The 17,391-nt window shown below is 39.6% G+C and overlaps 1 protein-coding gene across 3 annotated transcripts in view; it reads left to right on the forward strand.

The window, feature by feature from the left end:
• Nucleotides 1-17,391, forward strand: part of LOC127421882 (rho GTPase-activating protein 35-like) — a 158,817-nt gene that overhangs the window by 75,298 nt on the left and 66,128 nt on the right. For all 3 annotated transcript variants that reach the window (XM_051665076.1, XM_051665075.1, XM_051665077.1), the window contains exon 2: nt 9,828-13,939. In XM_051665076.1, coding sequence (XP_051521036.1) covers nt 10,205-13,939 — 3,735 coding nt within the window. In that variant the 5' untranslated portion in view covers nt 9,828-10,204. The remainder of the gene's footprint in view (nt 1-9,827; nt 13,940-17,391) is intronic.

The raw sequence follows: 17,391 nt of genomic DNA on the forward strand, positions 1-17,391 counted from the left end.
CTAGTTCGAATCCCAGGGTGTGCTGAGTGACTCCAGTCAGGTCTCCTAAGCAACTAAATTGGCCCGGCTGCTTGGGAGGGTAGAGTCACATGGGGTAACCTCCTCATGGTCGGTATAATGTGGGTCGTTCTCGGTGGGGCGCATGGTGAGTTGAGCGCGGATGCCGCGGTGGATGGCGTGAAGCCTCCACGCGCTATGTCTTCGTGGCAACGCGCTCAACAAGCCACGTGATAAGATGCGTGGGTTGATGGTCTCAGATGCAGAGGCAACTGGGATTCATCCTCCGTCACCCAGATTGAGGCGAATCACTACGCAACCACGAGGTCTTAAAAAGCGCACTGGGAATTGGGCATTCCAAATTGGGTGAAAAAGGAGAAAAATAAAAAAAAAAAAAAAAAAAGGAGGGATGAATCGAAGTAAAGTTTTGTGGTATTCAGTTTTATGCCACAAAGGATATCGATTGAACTTCACTTGTATTGAACCTGGAATATACCTTTTAATGAAGCAACTCAAAATAATGCAGTGAACTCTGTCAATGTTTCTCAACTAGTTTTTTTAGGACTCAGATTTTACTTGGGACATTAAGTGGTGACCAAACATATGTCCTTAAAGTCAAGAAGCACAGTGTATTTATATATTTATTCCTTTACCTAATGGTAATTTATTAGTATTACCATGAAAAACTCAGTAGGCGTGTCTTTACAGTTTGTATGCTTAAATGTTTAGTTTCTTCATGTCACTGGAATTTCAATGGTTTTGATGTACTTGACAGACAATATTTAGCAGGACACATTGTGATTGGCATAAACCATGTTGGTCCTTGTTGCATGTCAACCTGTATTTAATGTAGTCTGGGTTGAATTATCTTCTACCTTGCATAGTTTTGGTTATAGTCTTAAAGGATGAGGCCAGTGTTGGCATCTGTCTAATTTGGAATGCCAAGTGACCGATGGATTTGCACCAAAATACCTTAGAGTTTGTTTGGACACACAACATCAGCAAGTTCACCCACCAGTTGCAAACCACTGGTTTATGGAACTAATTTACCATTCAGATGTAAATCTAGTTCCCTCCTTATGTAAATTAGATGTTATGACAATCAAGTTGGCCAACTCTCAGAAACTATTTTAATAATTTGTAGCCTTTAGTTTGTGGCGATAGTCACATGCTGCATATGCAGTATGTAAAGCAGGCCTTACTTTCACATGTCAGCCAGACCCTCTGTATCCTCCTGTTGTTTTTTACTAGTTACGTAGGGCGTATATGAGGGTAAGTCAATGTGTTACCATATCATCATGTTTTAGTGACTGTGTCCCAGCGCAAACAGAGTTAGTCCTCAAGGCATCAGGCTACACACTAACCTAGGTTTGGCTTACCATATTTCATTGTCCTCTACAAACATGGTCATGAATATGATTGTATCTCACCCTTGATTGGTGGAATAGTGCTACATCATCTGCGTTTGCCATCAACTGGCTAATAACTTAGAAGTATAATCGCATTCATATATTTACTTTATAAATGACTCCGTATATACAGTATGTGGGCAGCTGGCTAGATAAAGTCAGCATGAAATTAAAATTGACCATCTTTATTTTAATATAAATTCCAGGTCATATTGTGCACGATTCATCAGTGCTTTTAATTACATGGAAAATGTATGCTTGACTTTGTATTCTTTCATCAAAATGTGATGACCTGCACCGCCTTTTCAATTTTTCTTCTTAGATAACATCACCAAGCACTCGACCAATGGCAGACTGCGACTGGGGAACTATTCAGGAAAACAAGATTTTTACAATTGACTCTTCGCTAAACTCTAAGGTTTAATACAGGTTTAATACAAGTTAAATTGTATTGACAGCATTTGTGTCAATGTTGATTACCACAGTACATAATTTCGACTCGTGCCTCTTTTTCCAAAGAAAAAATTGCATTCAATAAGGCACATAATTAAAGTAAAAAGGTCCAATACGCAAAACATTAACAACACACTGTTTCAAAAGTACAGCCGCAATGCTTAAACATAATATGTGTTAACAAGACTCTAGTGTGATAAAATCGCTTACTAACCTTGTCAGTGTAAAGTTATGTAGTATTTCAACTTTGTTGACTTGACGACGGAGCGCCTGTACCCCTGTAGACCTACCGGTAACTTCCGCACAATGTAAACCAAAAAGAGAGTTGACATGAGTTTTCAGTTTTCATTAAAGCTGCACTATGTATGATTTTTTGGTTAAAAAGGAACAAATTGCCATTATTGATTAAGTACAGAAACGATCAGTATTCAAATAAAATTGGACCCACTTTACATAAGGTGGCCTTAACTTCTATGTACTTAAACATTTGATACAATGTACTTATTATGTACATACATGTTGTTTCATTGTAATTACATTTAAAGTAATTGCGTTTCATTACATTTGTAGTTATAGTGTTAACTTTACCCTAACCCAACCCCAAAACCGAACTCTAACCCCTTATCCTACCCTTACTCCTAAACCTAAACCTACCCCTACCTCAACCTCAGTAGCAACAAATGTGGGCATTTTGCAGAACAACATGTATTACACAGTAAATACATAGTCTATGCATTTAATGTTAGTACATAGTAGTTAAGGCAACCTAATATAAAGTGTGAGCAAAAATTTCCTTACCCAGATTTACTACAGTAAGCCTATAAAAAGGATTTGTATTTTGAGCTGTCTGGTCGGATTTGGCGTGAAATTGTTGGCTTATGTCGTTCCTCCTTGCGTCATTACGTCATGTCCGTAAACACAGGAAAAAGAAGTACCAGCTTTCTCGTCTTCCGGCCGAGGACGCTGTTCAGTTCATTCAGTCACAGTCCAGGATAGCAGCGCTTCAGTCTGGATGGATGTTTATCTGTTATCTGTTTGGAGAAGTTGTTTACCTGCTATAATGCTTGGATACAGTATGTTGTCTGGTAGGGTTGTAATGCTTTTATGAATCGATCATTACCCGTGTGTTTACCGATCGCGATGCATCTACATTGTGCTGTGAAGTTATTGTGCATGTTTACTAAATGTATGACTTCTGAAATTGACTTCTTGTTTTTGTTATATTGCATATTTAAGCATATTATTTTCATGTTAAATATATTATATTTTATCCCCATCATTATTAAATCCTCATTTTATGTTTCACTTGCTTTATCAACTGAGGTTGTACCTGTGTTCATTTTTTCACAGTTTTTCATTTTAGACATAGTTTGTCTTTTGACAAAAAAGTCCTTTTAAAAATAGTCAAGATTTCGGCATGTCATATTCATAAATATTAGTCAGTTATACTCTTGAAAAAAAAAATACATACGTTTAGTCAACGAAAATAATATATTTTACCCGATGATGTGCAAAATGGACAGTGTCAAACTGTAACAGTAAAAACATTAATACAATTTTCAAACATTTATAAAAAAATATATATATTTTCATACACTATATTGCCAAAAGTATTCGCTCACCCATCCAAATAATTGAATTCAGGTGTTCCAATCACTTCCATGGCCACAGGTGTATAAAATGAAGCACCTAGGCATGCAGACTGCTTCTACAAACATTTGTGAAAGAATGGGCCGCTCTCAGGAGCTCAGTGAATTCCAGCGTGGTACTGTGATAGGATGCCACCTGTGCAGTCATGAAATTTCCTCGCTACTAAATATTCCACAGTCAGCTGTCAGTGATATTATAACAAAGTGGAAGCGATTGGAATGACAGCAACTCGTAAAATGACAGAGCGTGGTCAGCGGATGCTGAGGCGCATAGTGCGCAGAGGTCGCCAACTTTCTGCAGAGTCAATCTACAGACCTCCAAAGTTCATGTGGCCTTCAGATTAGCTCAAGAACAGTGCATAGAGAGCTTCATGGAATGGGTTTCCATGGCCGAGCAGCTGCATCCAAGCCATACATCACCAAGTGCAATGCAAAGCGTCGGATGCAGTGGTGTAAAGCACGCCGCCACTGGACTCTAGAGCAGTGGAGACGCGTTCTCTGGAGTGACGAATCACGCTTCTCCATCTGGCAATCTGATGGACGAGTCTGGGTTTGGCGGTTGCCAGGAGAACGGTACTTGTCTGACTGCATTGTGCCAACTGTGAAGTTTGGTGGAGGGGGGATTATGGTGTGGGGTTGTTTTTCAGGAGCTGGGCTTGGCCCCTTAGTTCCAGTGAAAGGAACTCTGAATGCTTCAGCATACCAAGAGATTTTGGACAATTCCATGCTTCCAACTTTGTGGGAACAGTTTGGGGATGGCCCCTTCCTGTTGCAACATGACTGCGCACCAGTGCACAAAGCAAGGTCCATAAAGACATGGATGAGCGAGTTTGGTGTGGAACTTGACTGGCCTGCACAGAGTCCTGACCTCAACCCGTTAGAGCACCTTTGGGATGAATTAGAGCGAAGACTGCGAGCCAGGCCTTCTCGTCCAACATCAGTGTCTGACCTCACAAATGCGCTTCTGGAAGAATGGTCAAAAATTCCCGTAAACACACTCCTAAACCTTGTGGAAAGCCTTCCCAGAAGAGTTAAAGCTGTTATAGCTGCAAAGGGTGGGCCGACATCATATTAAACCCTATGGATTAAGAATGGGATGTCACTTAAGTTCATATGCGTCTAAAGGCAGATGAGCGAATACTTTTGGCAATATAGTGTATGTATGTATGTATGTATATATATGTATGTATGTGATATATATATATATATATATATATATATATATATATATATATATATAGAAACATTTTCTAATGTAAACATGTATCAAGCATGCATTATAAATGTATATACTGGTTGTGAAAAACTTGAGCTCCTGAATTAATGTATGGATGGAAGCATTAGCTACTTTTTACATATTAACGTACTCTACAAAAAAACAAACCTACTTTACCCTTAGCAATAAACATAATGAGTGCTACAATTGTTTTGTTATGTGCAACCTAAAAGTGGTGTTTCATGACCAGGTTTTGTGAGTTTCACACCATTCGCACCAAGGTTACTGGGGTCTAGACTCTAGAGCAGTGCGAGTGTAATATTTAACGCTTAAAATGGAGGAGAGGATGTTCTAAACTGGAATCTGTTAGTGGGGCATGTCGTTGATTAAACAAACACAAGGCTGCCACACCCAATTTACTGCATTGCTTAGCGGCTCTCCACCTTTTGACTATAATGGGGTAGTAGAACGACAAATCCAGTGTTGACCTTCCAGGCTTCTTTTCACCCTTATCTGGATAAGTCAGCATAAGTCGCTTTTGTGTTCATTGGCAAGTGCTCATTGATTGCTGGCTAATGACATAGCAGCCAAATGTGTGCTAAAAGGTTCTTGCGAGTGTGACAAATAAAGCAGGCCTTCCCTGGTCTTAACGCCAATCCAGTGTTGTGCCAGTTCCTACCTTCCTTTAAAATCCCACCCTCCTTTGTTCCTTAAGGGGCAGCAGTTGTAATGCCTGATCAAAAAGCCATTTACGAAGGTTTGCTGAAAATTGCATATGATAGGTTAGCATGCTAAGCTGTCAGGCAGTTCAGTTAACTGACAACACACAGAAAAACAGATATTTCATTTAAAATACATTAATTGATGTATTTTGATGGTTAAAATGGTATTAAGAAGTGTTGTTGCAGGTTTCTAATCAGGGACTGAATAGAAAACCCCAAAGAAGTTCTGTCAGTCAATGGCATGGGGTAGGACTTGACATGACACTAGCATTGAACTACAAGCTCCCTGTGAGGCACAGACCTAACAAGGACCAACATTTTGACGTTATCCACTCTGATATGAAAGCACAATATATTCTTTGTTGATTTGTTTTGTGATTTCAGAAATGCAAGTCTTTTTGCCAGAGCTAATTTGCAACAGTGGAATCATTTAATTTGGTCCAGACAGTGACATCTGCAACCGCAATCAAATGCTACCTGTGATTGCTAGATGTGGTGCTTTGAGAGTCAGTGTCAATGCATTAGCTGGTCTTGCCTCCCAAGTCTGTTGTTGATATGTGAGATGGAGGTCTATGGCACATCTTGTACTGTGGTGCTTGCCATTGGCGTTGGCCCAAGCCAAGGAAAAGCTTTGAACTCTTTTCCCTCCTTAGATGATTACCTGGATTCAGCCAGTTTTAGGATATGTACAATTTTACATATGAGGCTTGTTGAAGGATCATTGTTTTTGTAGGCTTCATTATTACTTTCTAGTTACAAAATATAAAGTATAAAGTAATATATTTTAAATTATTAATTATAGAGTTCAATCACTAAAATTCGGGATACAAACAGACACACTGTTGTCGTTTTAACATGTTACCTTAACAAATAACAGAATAACTATGAAAATGGTGTGGATTCTTGATAGTCTTTGCCTGCATTCAGTGACTATAGCCATGCCTTTTTTATATGAGGCTCAGGATTTCAAGCACAATGTACACTACCGTTCAAATGTTTGGGGTCACTTGACTGAAATGTTTCTCATGATCTTAAAAACCTTTTGATCTGAAGACGAATGCTTAAATATTTGAAATTAGTTTTGTAGACAAAAATATAATTGTGTCAACATTAATTATACAAAAAAAAAATTTGTTTTTAAAGTTTTTGAAATGGATGATTTGGGCCGAATAATTAAGAAAAGCAGCCAGTTAGTGCCCAACATAGATGGGAACTCCTTCAATACTGTTTAAAATGCATTCCAGGGTGATACCTCAAGAAGTTGGTTGAGAAAATGCCAAGAGTACATTTCTGCAAAATCTAGGCAAAGTGTGACTACTTGGAGATGCTAAAATATAACACAGTTTTGATTTATTTGTTTTTTTTTAGTCACAACATTATTCCCATATTTCCATTTCTATTATTCCATAGTTGTGATGACTTTACTATTATTCTAAAATGTGAAAAAAATGAGTAAGTGACCCTAAACTTTTGAACGGGAGTGTCAGTACTCGTCTCCTGTCAGCTCATGTAATTTATTGCCCAGGTTACACTTTGGTTTTCACCTCTTTATAGCCTGCTTACCCTCAAAATACATTTTACATTTCCTCAAAATGACTGTATTAATTTGATCCATTGCAGCACTCTGTTTGAAATGTCAATGGTGGTGTTAATTTTTTTTGATTGCAAAATCTTTTTGACAAAGATTATAGAAACTGTGGAAAGCAGCCAATGTGCAGTGCTGCCTATTAATGGCCATTTAGGTTTCCCTTGTTGCCTAATTAACAACGGTAGATCTGAAGCGCTTATCGCAGCTTTCATCTGTGTGTACTTGTGTGTTTGGGGATTAGAATATGATGACATGTAGGAGTGGTTGTGGCACAGGAACATCCACCTAGATGTTGCACAATTCCTGTAGTATTCTGTAACTACAGGAACAAGGGGGGGGGAATAAAACTTGTAACACTGAAACATCCAAATTCCAGGGTAATTTTTTTTACCTTTACAGGGGCAATTTTTTCTCTCCCTATTCTAACCTTATAAAATGACTGTCATCCTTTTATGTTATAATTTAAGCAGTTAATTCAATTTGAAAAATGGCATGTTTCAATAATTACAAAATTGCATGAGCTGTTCATTGCATGCTTTTGTTACTAAAATATATATATATATATATATATATATATATATATTTTTTTTTTTTTTCTCACATATTTCCAAATATTTTGGCTATTAAATTAACATAACCTACAAAACTAATGCATCAACATGGAGGAGGAAATAACAGCATTTCTGAATGAGGAGCTTAAAGGGATAGTTCACACAAAAATGAAAATTCTCATCGTTTACTCACCCTCATGCCATCCCAGATGTGTATGACTTTCTTCTGCAGAACACAAATTAAGATTTTTAGAAGAATATCTCAGCTCTGTAGTGATCAGACCTTTTGTAGCTCCCAAAATCAAATAAAGGAAACATAAAAGTAATCCATATGACTCCAGTTGTTTAATCTGTGTATTCAGAAGTGATATAATAACTGGAGGGAAGAAACAGCCAAAATTACTCTAAATCTCCACTTTCACTTTAACATCTGAAAGTCACATGTGGTGCCTGTTTATTTTCACTTTCACATCTGGAAGTGAAAGTGGAGATTTAGAGTAAAAAATGACTTAAATATTGATATGTTTATCACCCACACCTATTATATTGCTTCTGAATATATGGATTTAACTACTGGAGTCTTATGGAATATTTTGTTTCCTTTATGTGATTTTTGGGGCTACAAAGGTCTGATCACCATTTACTTGCATTGTTTGGACCTACAGAGCTAAGATATCTTTCTAAAAATATTTTTTGTTCTGCTAAATACAGAAAGTCATACATATCTGGGATGGTATGAGGGTGAGTAAATGATGAGAGAATTTTAATTTTGTGATCAACTATCCTTTTAAAAAAAAAAAAAACTTAGCAACTCCATGCCAGTTGAATAAAACAATGCAAAAATTAATATTTCACAATGAAAATTAGTCAGAGATATGATTCATACACTAAAAGTGGTTAATGTAAAATTATTATTGTATCATTTATAATGTTTAATTTAACATCAAGGCTATTTATCCATTATTACATTAGCTATTATTTTTGTTATTATCATTATTATTAATTACATTGTATCATTTGGATTAGACCTGATTAACTTAATATACAGTATAACATCCATCCTTACTGCACTTTTGGCTTCTAGCTGGTGAGGTGGCTTTTCAAACAGACAGATATTTGAGATGAGCCAATGAAAGTGAAGTAGCACAGGGAGCGACAGTGTTACTCACTAGGACAGTATATTTTGAATAAATGGCACGAGATCTGCCACTGACTCCATAACATCTGCACAATGGACGGCATGAAACAAATAATGTTCAGCGAAAATTCAAATGAAGATTGCGATGTGTATATTTGGTCTAGGCCTATATCAGATGTTATTAATAAAGCAACAGGAACAGCAACTCTTTGCAGGTGCATTTTGTTATTTTTTTTTATTATTTCGGGGGCATTTTTGCCCAGAGCCCCCGTTAATTTCCGACACTGGATGGAACTCTGGGGATGGAGATGAGAGATATAACTAAGTGTCTCTCTTCACCATGCAGCTGGTACACAAAGCCTTTTTGCTATTTCTGCCTTTATTGTCAAATGTGCTGCATTATGACTTATGATGGAGCGCCAAAATATAAAAGACGTAAAAAAATATAGCCTAGATCGCTCCAACGTGATGCACTTGCAATGTTAACACATTTGTTGATTATGAACAGGAGCGATTGTTTTATCGCGTCGTTCGCTAACGGAGACACAGTATAACGCCATTTGCATGTTGAATTAACAGGTTTAGAAAGGTTTATATGTCTGTAACATCTTAAGTTCAGTAACAATGCGACAAAGCGCTTCCTCACTGCGCCCGCTTACACTAAACTCAACATGTGCTCAAACGCACTGCTGACAGCTGCACATGACAGAGAGGGAGATCTTCTGCATCTTCTAGATTTACAGTTTGATACAAAAGTTTATTCATTTGATTTGTTCATCTGTATTTATTGGTTTAATAATTCACAGCTGCACTGTAAAGTGAATAAAAGTGTGCAGAAATTTCCCTCGCTATGAACGTGGAGCTTGCGGGAATTATTCAAATTGTGCGCAATACCCCCAATCCTGTGCCGAATTTCAGGCCCTGTTCTTGATTCAGAAACTTTATAGTTATATCTAATCAAACTAGAACAAAAACTTTATCTTCCAAGCAGTCTTTGATGTTCAATAGATGTAATGGATTTACTTTGTTCTATGCTTTATTTAAAGTATCTATTTGTCCATTTGTTTAAATGTAATGTGCTTTGTTTTTGCCTCTTTCTTTCAGGGTTGGACCCAGGCTGGACAAACCTGAAACCTACAGTATTTCTGTCAAAGAGCCCCTAAAGAGAGAGATGGGCTGGAATATTACTGCCTGCAGCACACCCGCCTAGATCCAGAGTGTCTTATCTCCCCACCCCCTCCCTTCTTCCCCCTCTAGACCTCTGGCAAACACTTGATGGACAAATGACTCTAGATTTAAAATTTGTCCTTTAAGGGCATTGAACATACTGGCCCTGCATTAAAAATAAATCCCTAAAAACAACGTTCAGGATCTTTATAAATTCATTTTGCCAGGCCTGAAAGCACTTGGATGGAACATCAGCCCAGCAGCTTTCAAACTAAAGCTTCTGGGAATGGCAAGATGAGCGTTGTCATACAGTGATGATGGCAAAAAAGCAAGATGTCCGGGCACCAACCTACAACCTTGTTGTAGTAGGTTTGTCCGGTACTGAGAAGGAGAAGGGGCAGTGCGGGGTGGGCAAGTCCTGCCTTTGTAATCGCTTTGTCCGCCCCAGTGCTGATGATTTTTATTTGGACCATACATCTGTTTTAAGCACAAGTGATTTTGGTGGTAGAGTGGTAAACAATGACCACTTCCTGTTTTGGGGCGAGGCTGTACGAATGTTGGAGGATGGGGCTGAGTACCGAATGCATGTGGTGGAGCAGACAGAGTTCATTGATGATCAAACGTTCCAGCCACATCGAAGTACTGCCTTACAACCCTATATCAAGCGGGCAGCTTCCACCAAACTGGCCTCCGCTGAGAAGCTAATGTATTTCTGTACAGATCAGCTAGGGCTAGAACAAGACTTTGAGCAGAAGCAGATGCCTGAAGGCAAGCTTTCAGTAGATGGATTCTTACTCTCTGTAGATGTGAGTAGAGGAATGAACCGTAATTTTGATGACCAGATGAAGTTTGTCACCAATCTATATAACCAGCTAGCCAAGACCAAGAAGCCAGTTGTTCTTGCGCTGACCAAGTGTGATGAAGGGGTTGAGCGGTATATTAAAGACTCTCACACCTTTGCCCTGACCAAGAAAAACTTGCAGGTTGTTGAGACTTCAGCACGCTCTAATGTTAATGTCGACCTTGCCTTCCTTACCTTGGTGCAATTGATAGATAAGAGTCGAGGGAAGCCAAAGATAATTCCTTACTTTGAAGCCCTGAAACAGCAGAGTCAGCAAATAGCATCTGCCAAGGATCGCTACGAGTGGCTGGTCAGCCGCATTGTGAAGAACCATAATGAGACATGGCCCAACATCAACCGCAGAATGCAGACTTCCCCCGAGTACAAAGAGTATGTCTTCCTTGAAGGTACTTCCAAAGCCAAGAAGTTATTTCAACAACATGTACACAGGCTCAAGCAGGAGCACATAGAAAAGCGGCGCAGAATCTATCTCAGCACACTCCCACAGGCTCTAAACTCCTTGGTTGCAGACCTGGATGAGGTTGATCACCTGAGCTGGTCAGGAGTACAGAAAGTTCTAGAGACTAAGCGGGAGTTCTCCCACTGGTTTGTTGTGCTGGATGACACACCATGGGAAACTACACCACACATTGACAACATGGAAGATGAGCGTATTCCCCAGGACCTTTTGGAAACCCCAGCAGCAGAGGTAATCTATGAGAGTCACTTAGAACACCTACGTAATGAGCGAAAGCGGGCAGAGATGCAATGGGAATTCAAAGAGAAACTTGCTTCCTCACCATTTGTTACACCTGGCAAACCCTGGGAGGAAGCCCGTAGCTTCATCATGAATGAAGAGTTTTATCAGTGGCTAGAGGAGCCAGAGTACCTTGATATCTATAACAAATACCAGAAGGTTATTATTGACCAAGCCAAAGAGGACTTCCAAGAACTTTTACTGGAGTACTCAGAACTGTTCTATGAGCTTGAAGTTGATGCTAAGCCCAGTAAAGAAAAAATGGGTGCCATCCAAGAGGTTCTTGGAGAGGAACAGAGGTTTAAGGCCCTCCAAAAGCTTCAGGCTGAGAGAGATGCCCTGGTACTCAAGCATATCCATTTTGTCTACCACCCTACCAAGGAAACGTGTCCCAGCAGTCCTCATTGTGTGGATGGCAAAATCGAGCAACTTTTAGCCCTTCGTTTTCCCACTCGATATTCCTTTGACGGGAACTCAAAATCACAGTTTGGTGAGGGAAAGGTAGATAGAATAAACCTTGTAATTCTTGGCAAAGATGGACTTGCAAGAGAGTTAGCTAATGAGATCCGAGCACTGTGCACCAATGACGAACGGTATGTGCTAGGTGGAAGGACTTATGAACTGGCTCTTCGACCTATAGAGGGCAATGTACGCCTTCCGGTGAATTCATTCCATACCCCGACTTTTGCCCCACATGGTTGCCTCTGCCTCTACAATTCCAAGGAATCCCTATCCTACGTTGTTGACAGCATTGAGAAATTATGGGAATCAACCATAGGTCGAAGGGACAGTAGCCTAGTTCAGCTTCCCTTGTCTCTTCTGTTAGTCACCAAAAGGGGTGTCGGTTCAATTGCAGACATTGGGGGTGAAACTGCTCAAAGCCTGATTCAGCATGGTCAGCAAGTGGCAGGCAAATTTCAGTGCAATTATTTGGAGCCTGCTTCTCCAGGTGTAGGCTATGGCCGTAATATAAATGAAAAGCATTTAAACCAGGTTCTAAAAGGTCTCTTAGACACACTGAGACCTTCAGTAAGTCTTGGAAGTAGCTCCCCACCCTTATTGCCTCCCCTTGCAAGTTTCAGAGACTCACAGCAGACCTTAGAGACTGACTTGAGAATCGTAATGTGTCTCATGTGTGGAGACACTTATGATGTTGACCAGCTTCTTTCACCATTCTTGCTGCCCCAGCACTGTCGGCCCTCTTCCAGTCTATCCAGTGGAACATCAGTGATGCTGGATTTAACTATTGGTGGCCAAAGGCAAAGCATTGATCTTGCTGTGCTATCTTATCACTCATCTTTTTCCTTGCGTAAAAGCAGATTAGTGCATGGTTACATAGCAGTATATTCAGCCAAACGTAAGGCTTCCATGGAAACACTTTGTGCCTTCCTTTGTGAGGTCCAGGATATTATTCCAGTGCAGCTTCTTGCTGTTGCAGAGACTCAGTCAGAACTTGCAGAATCTGAGACAGTCCGGGAGCAGCTTGCCCAAATGGAGGAATTGGCTCATGATATTGAGGGCCGTTTCAGTTCTGTGATCTGTGGACCTGGTGGGGTCGTGGGAGGCTTGCATCGGATAGACCACTTCCAGCCATTCTTCAAGGAGGTATTGGAGAAAAGAACCATTGTTGAGGCAACACACATGTATGACAATGTTGCAGAGAATGTCACCAATGAGAATGTTTCTTCACCTCGATGTGGCTCTCCAAGCACCACTTTGCTGGACTCAGAAGATGACATTGAGCCCCCATCACCTTATCCCACACTTAAAGATGATGGCACCTTGACTCATGTTGGAGGTTTCAAGCTCCATGATCTGGAAGGTAATGCCTTCTCACTCATCTCTGACATAACTACTTTTGAAAACAAGCTCAACAACAAAGTCCCACCTCAGGTGCGACCAAAGCCCAATGTCACCTTCGACATCCCCAAACCTCCAAACAACAGTTCATACATGGACTTGGGGGTTAACAGACGCTCTTTACCATTGGTCACCTGGCCACCAGGAAGTGAAGGTGGTTATGATCCATCTGACTATGCTGAGCCCATGGATGCAGTAGCAAAGCCTCGTCCCACAGAGGAGGAGAATATTTATTCTGTACCACATGATAGCACACAGGGCAAGATTATCACTATTCGCAATGCAAACAAGAGTCATGCTAACGGTGCGGGCAATGGCTCAGACAGTGAGGCTGATAGCAGCTCATTAGAGCGTAGACGAAAACTGTCTGCACTTGGAGTAAAACCCCGGCTGTATCGTGATCGCTCCAAACGCCTGGGCAAGTTTAGCAACTTCCGTACAAGTTTCATCGGCAGTGATGATGAGCTTGGCGGCCTCCCCAAGACTAAAGAGGATGAGCTTGGTGCACAGAAAGGGGACAGCTCCCTAAATGAGGAAGGCGAGGACCCAAAAAGGAGGAATATCTTGAGAAGTCTGCGTAGGACTGCCAAGGTAAACTTTTATGCAATATATGTTAGAGATTAATAATGCACAACTTTATTCTTTGAAGGTGACAATATTGGATTTAAAATAGGTTAGCATAGACTAGACTTGGCTGTGAACTATGCCATTTCTTCATTTATGCTGTTTTGCGTAATGACACAGACTAAATATCCTCATCTAAGCATTTATGAATATATACACCTTTAAAACTTGTAATCAAGCAAAGTCAGTGTTCTATGCTATGTCTAATTGATTGTCTTGTGTGCATGTTTCTGTAAATGTGTCCGTATACATGAACTGTTCTAAACGGAGAATGGTAACACTGAATTTTGCTGATCCTCAAACTATACGTGGATAAATGCATTTCATATAAAAAGGCAGCAAATGTTTTGGAGTCTGTACAGCAATGCACCTGTTTATATATTGATCTCTCACTTCTGCTGCAGCATTACAAATGCAAGCAAGTGCAGTGGAACTTGCTTAATCAGAAATTTCAGGCAAAATTTCATAGCCATTGTCACTTTTAGCTTCACGTTATTTTAGTTGTTTTCCACTTTTTTGGATCTTTTGATTTTTCTGTTGTGTTTTTGGATTTTAACACAAGGCCTTTGAGTATTTAAGAGCAATATGATGAAATGCACCATGATGAGAACTTTGATCATGGTTCTGCTTAAATCATTTGTTCAATTTAGATATGGTCAGTTGATTATTTTATAGAAATTGTTTATTTTACCATGTGAGGGCATCTTTTTTCCATTCTTTCTTTTTCTGTAGTTTGCATCATCTAGGATTCAGGAAAGCTTTTGATCCATTTAATCGCAAATGACAGACTTGGTGGTGCAGCTTGATGAGTTGTATTATATTTAATTTTCAGAATTGAGATCTACATAGAGAAGGTTCAGGTTCTTTTTCAAGCATGCTTCATGGAAGGACAGACTTTAATTCTTTATTGGCTGCCTTTATACCAAGTCTCAGTCAAGCTTCAGGTTAAGTTTTGGTTATGCTGTGGTGCCTGTTTATTGGATAGTGGTTTTTGTCTTGCACTTGTGTGTGAGACAATACAGAAAAACAGAAAGTCTGATATTCTGTATTTTTGAATCTATGTAGTGGTTAAGTGCTGTTAGCTTGAAATGTCAGAGATCCAGCTAAAGCTTTTTTGTTGGAAATACTATGGATGCACCGAAATTTTAGCCATCGCAAATTTTAGGCTAAAAAGTGCCATATAACCTATTTTTGTTTTGTGAAAAAACAGAAATTATGCTTAAAATCATGGCCAAACAAATTAACAGAAAATTGAGCTTTACCAGGTCCAATAACAGAAATTTTAACATGAATAAAAGCATTGTACACGTTTAATGATGATGATCTTGCTGAAAAAGAGCTTGTGTTTACAATTAATGAGCACACGCTCTGTATGATGTGTGATAGGATTCAGATGAACACAGAAGACTATGCAAGCATATTGCAGTCAAACTTCATTGTGCATTTGCATTTCCTAGTTGTGCACACACGTGTGACATAATGAAAATGCTCTATTCAAAACTGACAAATGCTCGTGGTCGTGTAGTGATTCGCCTCGGTCCGGGTGGCGGAGGATGATTCCCAGTTACCTCCACGTCTGAGACCATCAACCCGCGCATCTTATCACGTGGCTCACTGAGAGCCTTCCAGAAAGAACAAATACCTGTCCCATTTCTTACCAAATGCATCCAATCTGCCAAACTGTTTATATGACATCCTTTCAAATGCCGCCACCCTGCCCAATTCAGTGAACCATTCTTGAAACGAGGGAACGCCAGTTGACTTCCTCTAAGAATTATTGGTCTGCACTGAACCAGACCGTGGGCTCTGTTTCCATCCTCCAACTGACATTGCCAGCAGGTAGGTGTGTCTTTTAAACCAAGCCTAAACAATCGAGAGGGAGTCCAATAGAAACTATGCAAAATCTTAAACTGAATAAGGCAAACCCTTGAATCCCTAGACATAGTTTTAACATTTTTTTAAATTATTTTCCACTGCCCCATCCTCCAATACCAAGTTCAGATCTCTTTCCCATAACCTCTTAAGTGCTATTAAGGCCCCATCACCAAGATTCTGAATCAACAAGAAATAGTACACTGAAGCTTCATGCCCCTTTCCAAAGGCTGTGAGCACCATACAGAGGGTGTCTGCTGCTTTAGGGGGTTGTGTACTGCCACCAAAAATAGAAAAAAGTAAATAGCGCAACTATAAATACCTGAAAAATTGAGACCTAGAAATCCAAAATTGCTGTTATATTTTCAAATGATCTCTAAGCTCAGTTTTCATAAAGGTCACCAAGTGTAGCAACACCCATCTCAATCCATTCTTTCCAGCAAAAGGGGGACTTGTTAATACACAATTTGGGGTTCAGCCATATGCTTGCATTTAAGTAAATATCAGAATTGAACAAACGGGAAACTTTGTTCATACTTAATGTAACTGTGAAATAATGGGATGAATTTTTACTTCTCCAGGCAGTTTGACAGAAACACTTTGCAATGGCGAAATTGGGGCAAGGACCACTTGTTCAATGTAGTACCAGGGAGGGGCTCTCTCAGGTGGAAGAGACCAATGGGCCAAGTGTCTAAGATTAAAAGCGTAGTAATAAAACAAAATTTTGTGGAGGCCTAAACCTCCTTTGTCAAATGTAACTTACTGAAATGCAACCGAGGATGTTTACCATTCCAAATAAAGTACTTAAATATTCTATCAAATTGTTTAAAAGAAGAAAGAGGAACTTCTAAGGGGAGAGACTGTAGTAGATAATTTAATTTTGGGATACAATTCATTTTTATAACATTGACCTTCCCAGCCATAGACAAATGTAATGAAGCCCACCTATCAACATCGCACGAGAACCTTTTCATTAATGGGTCAAAATTAACTCCCTCAAATTTGCTGGAAATAAAATGCCTAAATACTTAATGCCTTGCTTGGGCCATTGAAAGGCGCCAGGTTGGAAAGCCGTGTCAGGACAATATGCTGACAGTGCAAGAGCTTCTGATTTAGACCATTTCTCCCTGTATTCTGACAATTTGGAGAAGGAATTAATAATTTTATGGAGGCTAGGCATAGATCTACTTGGATCGGAGACAAATAATAATATATCATCTGTGCAGAGTAGATGTTTATGCACCACACGTCCTGCTACAACACCAGGAAAATCATCCTCTTTTCTTATTGGGGCTGTTAATGGTTACAGGGCAAGACAGAACAATAAAGAGGAGATAGGACAGTCTTGCAGGGTTCCCCTACCCAGAGAAAAATAATCTGAAATTAATGGTGGTCGACCGATATGGGTTTTTTAATGGCCGATGCTGATATCCAGAGAGCAGAGTGGCCAATAGGCTGATACAATGCCGATATATCACACAGTTTAATATAGAAAATAAACATAAAATTGCTAAAAAAATAAAAATAAACTCTTAAGCATTATATTT

Source organism: Myxocyprinus asiaticus, chromosome 31 (assembly GCF_019703515.2).
Source record: "Myxocyprinus asiaticus isolate MX2 ecotype Aquarium Trade chromosome 31, UBuf_Myxa_2, whole genome shotgun sequence".
NCBI classification, from domain to species: Eukaryota; Metazoa; Chordata; class Actinopteri; order Cypriniformes; family Catostomidae; genus Myxocyprinus; species Myxocyprinus asiaticus.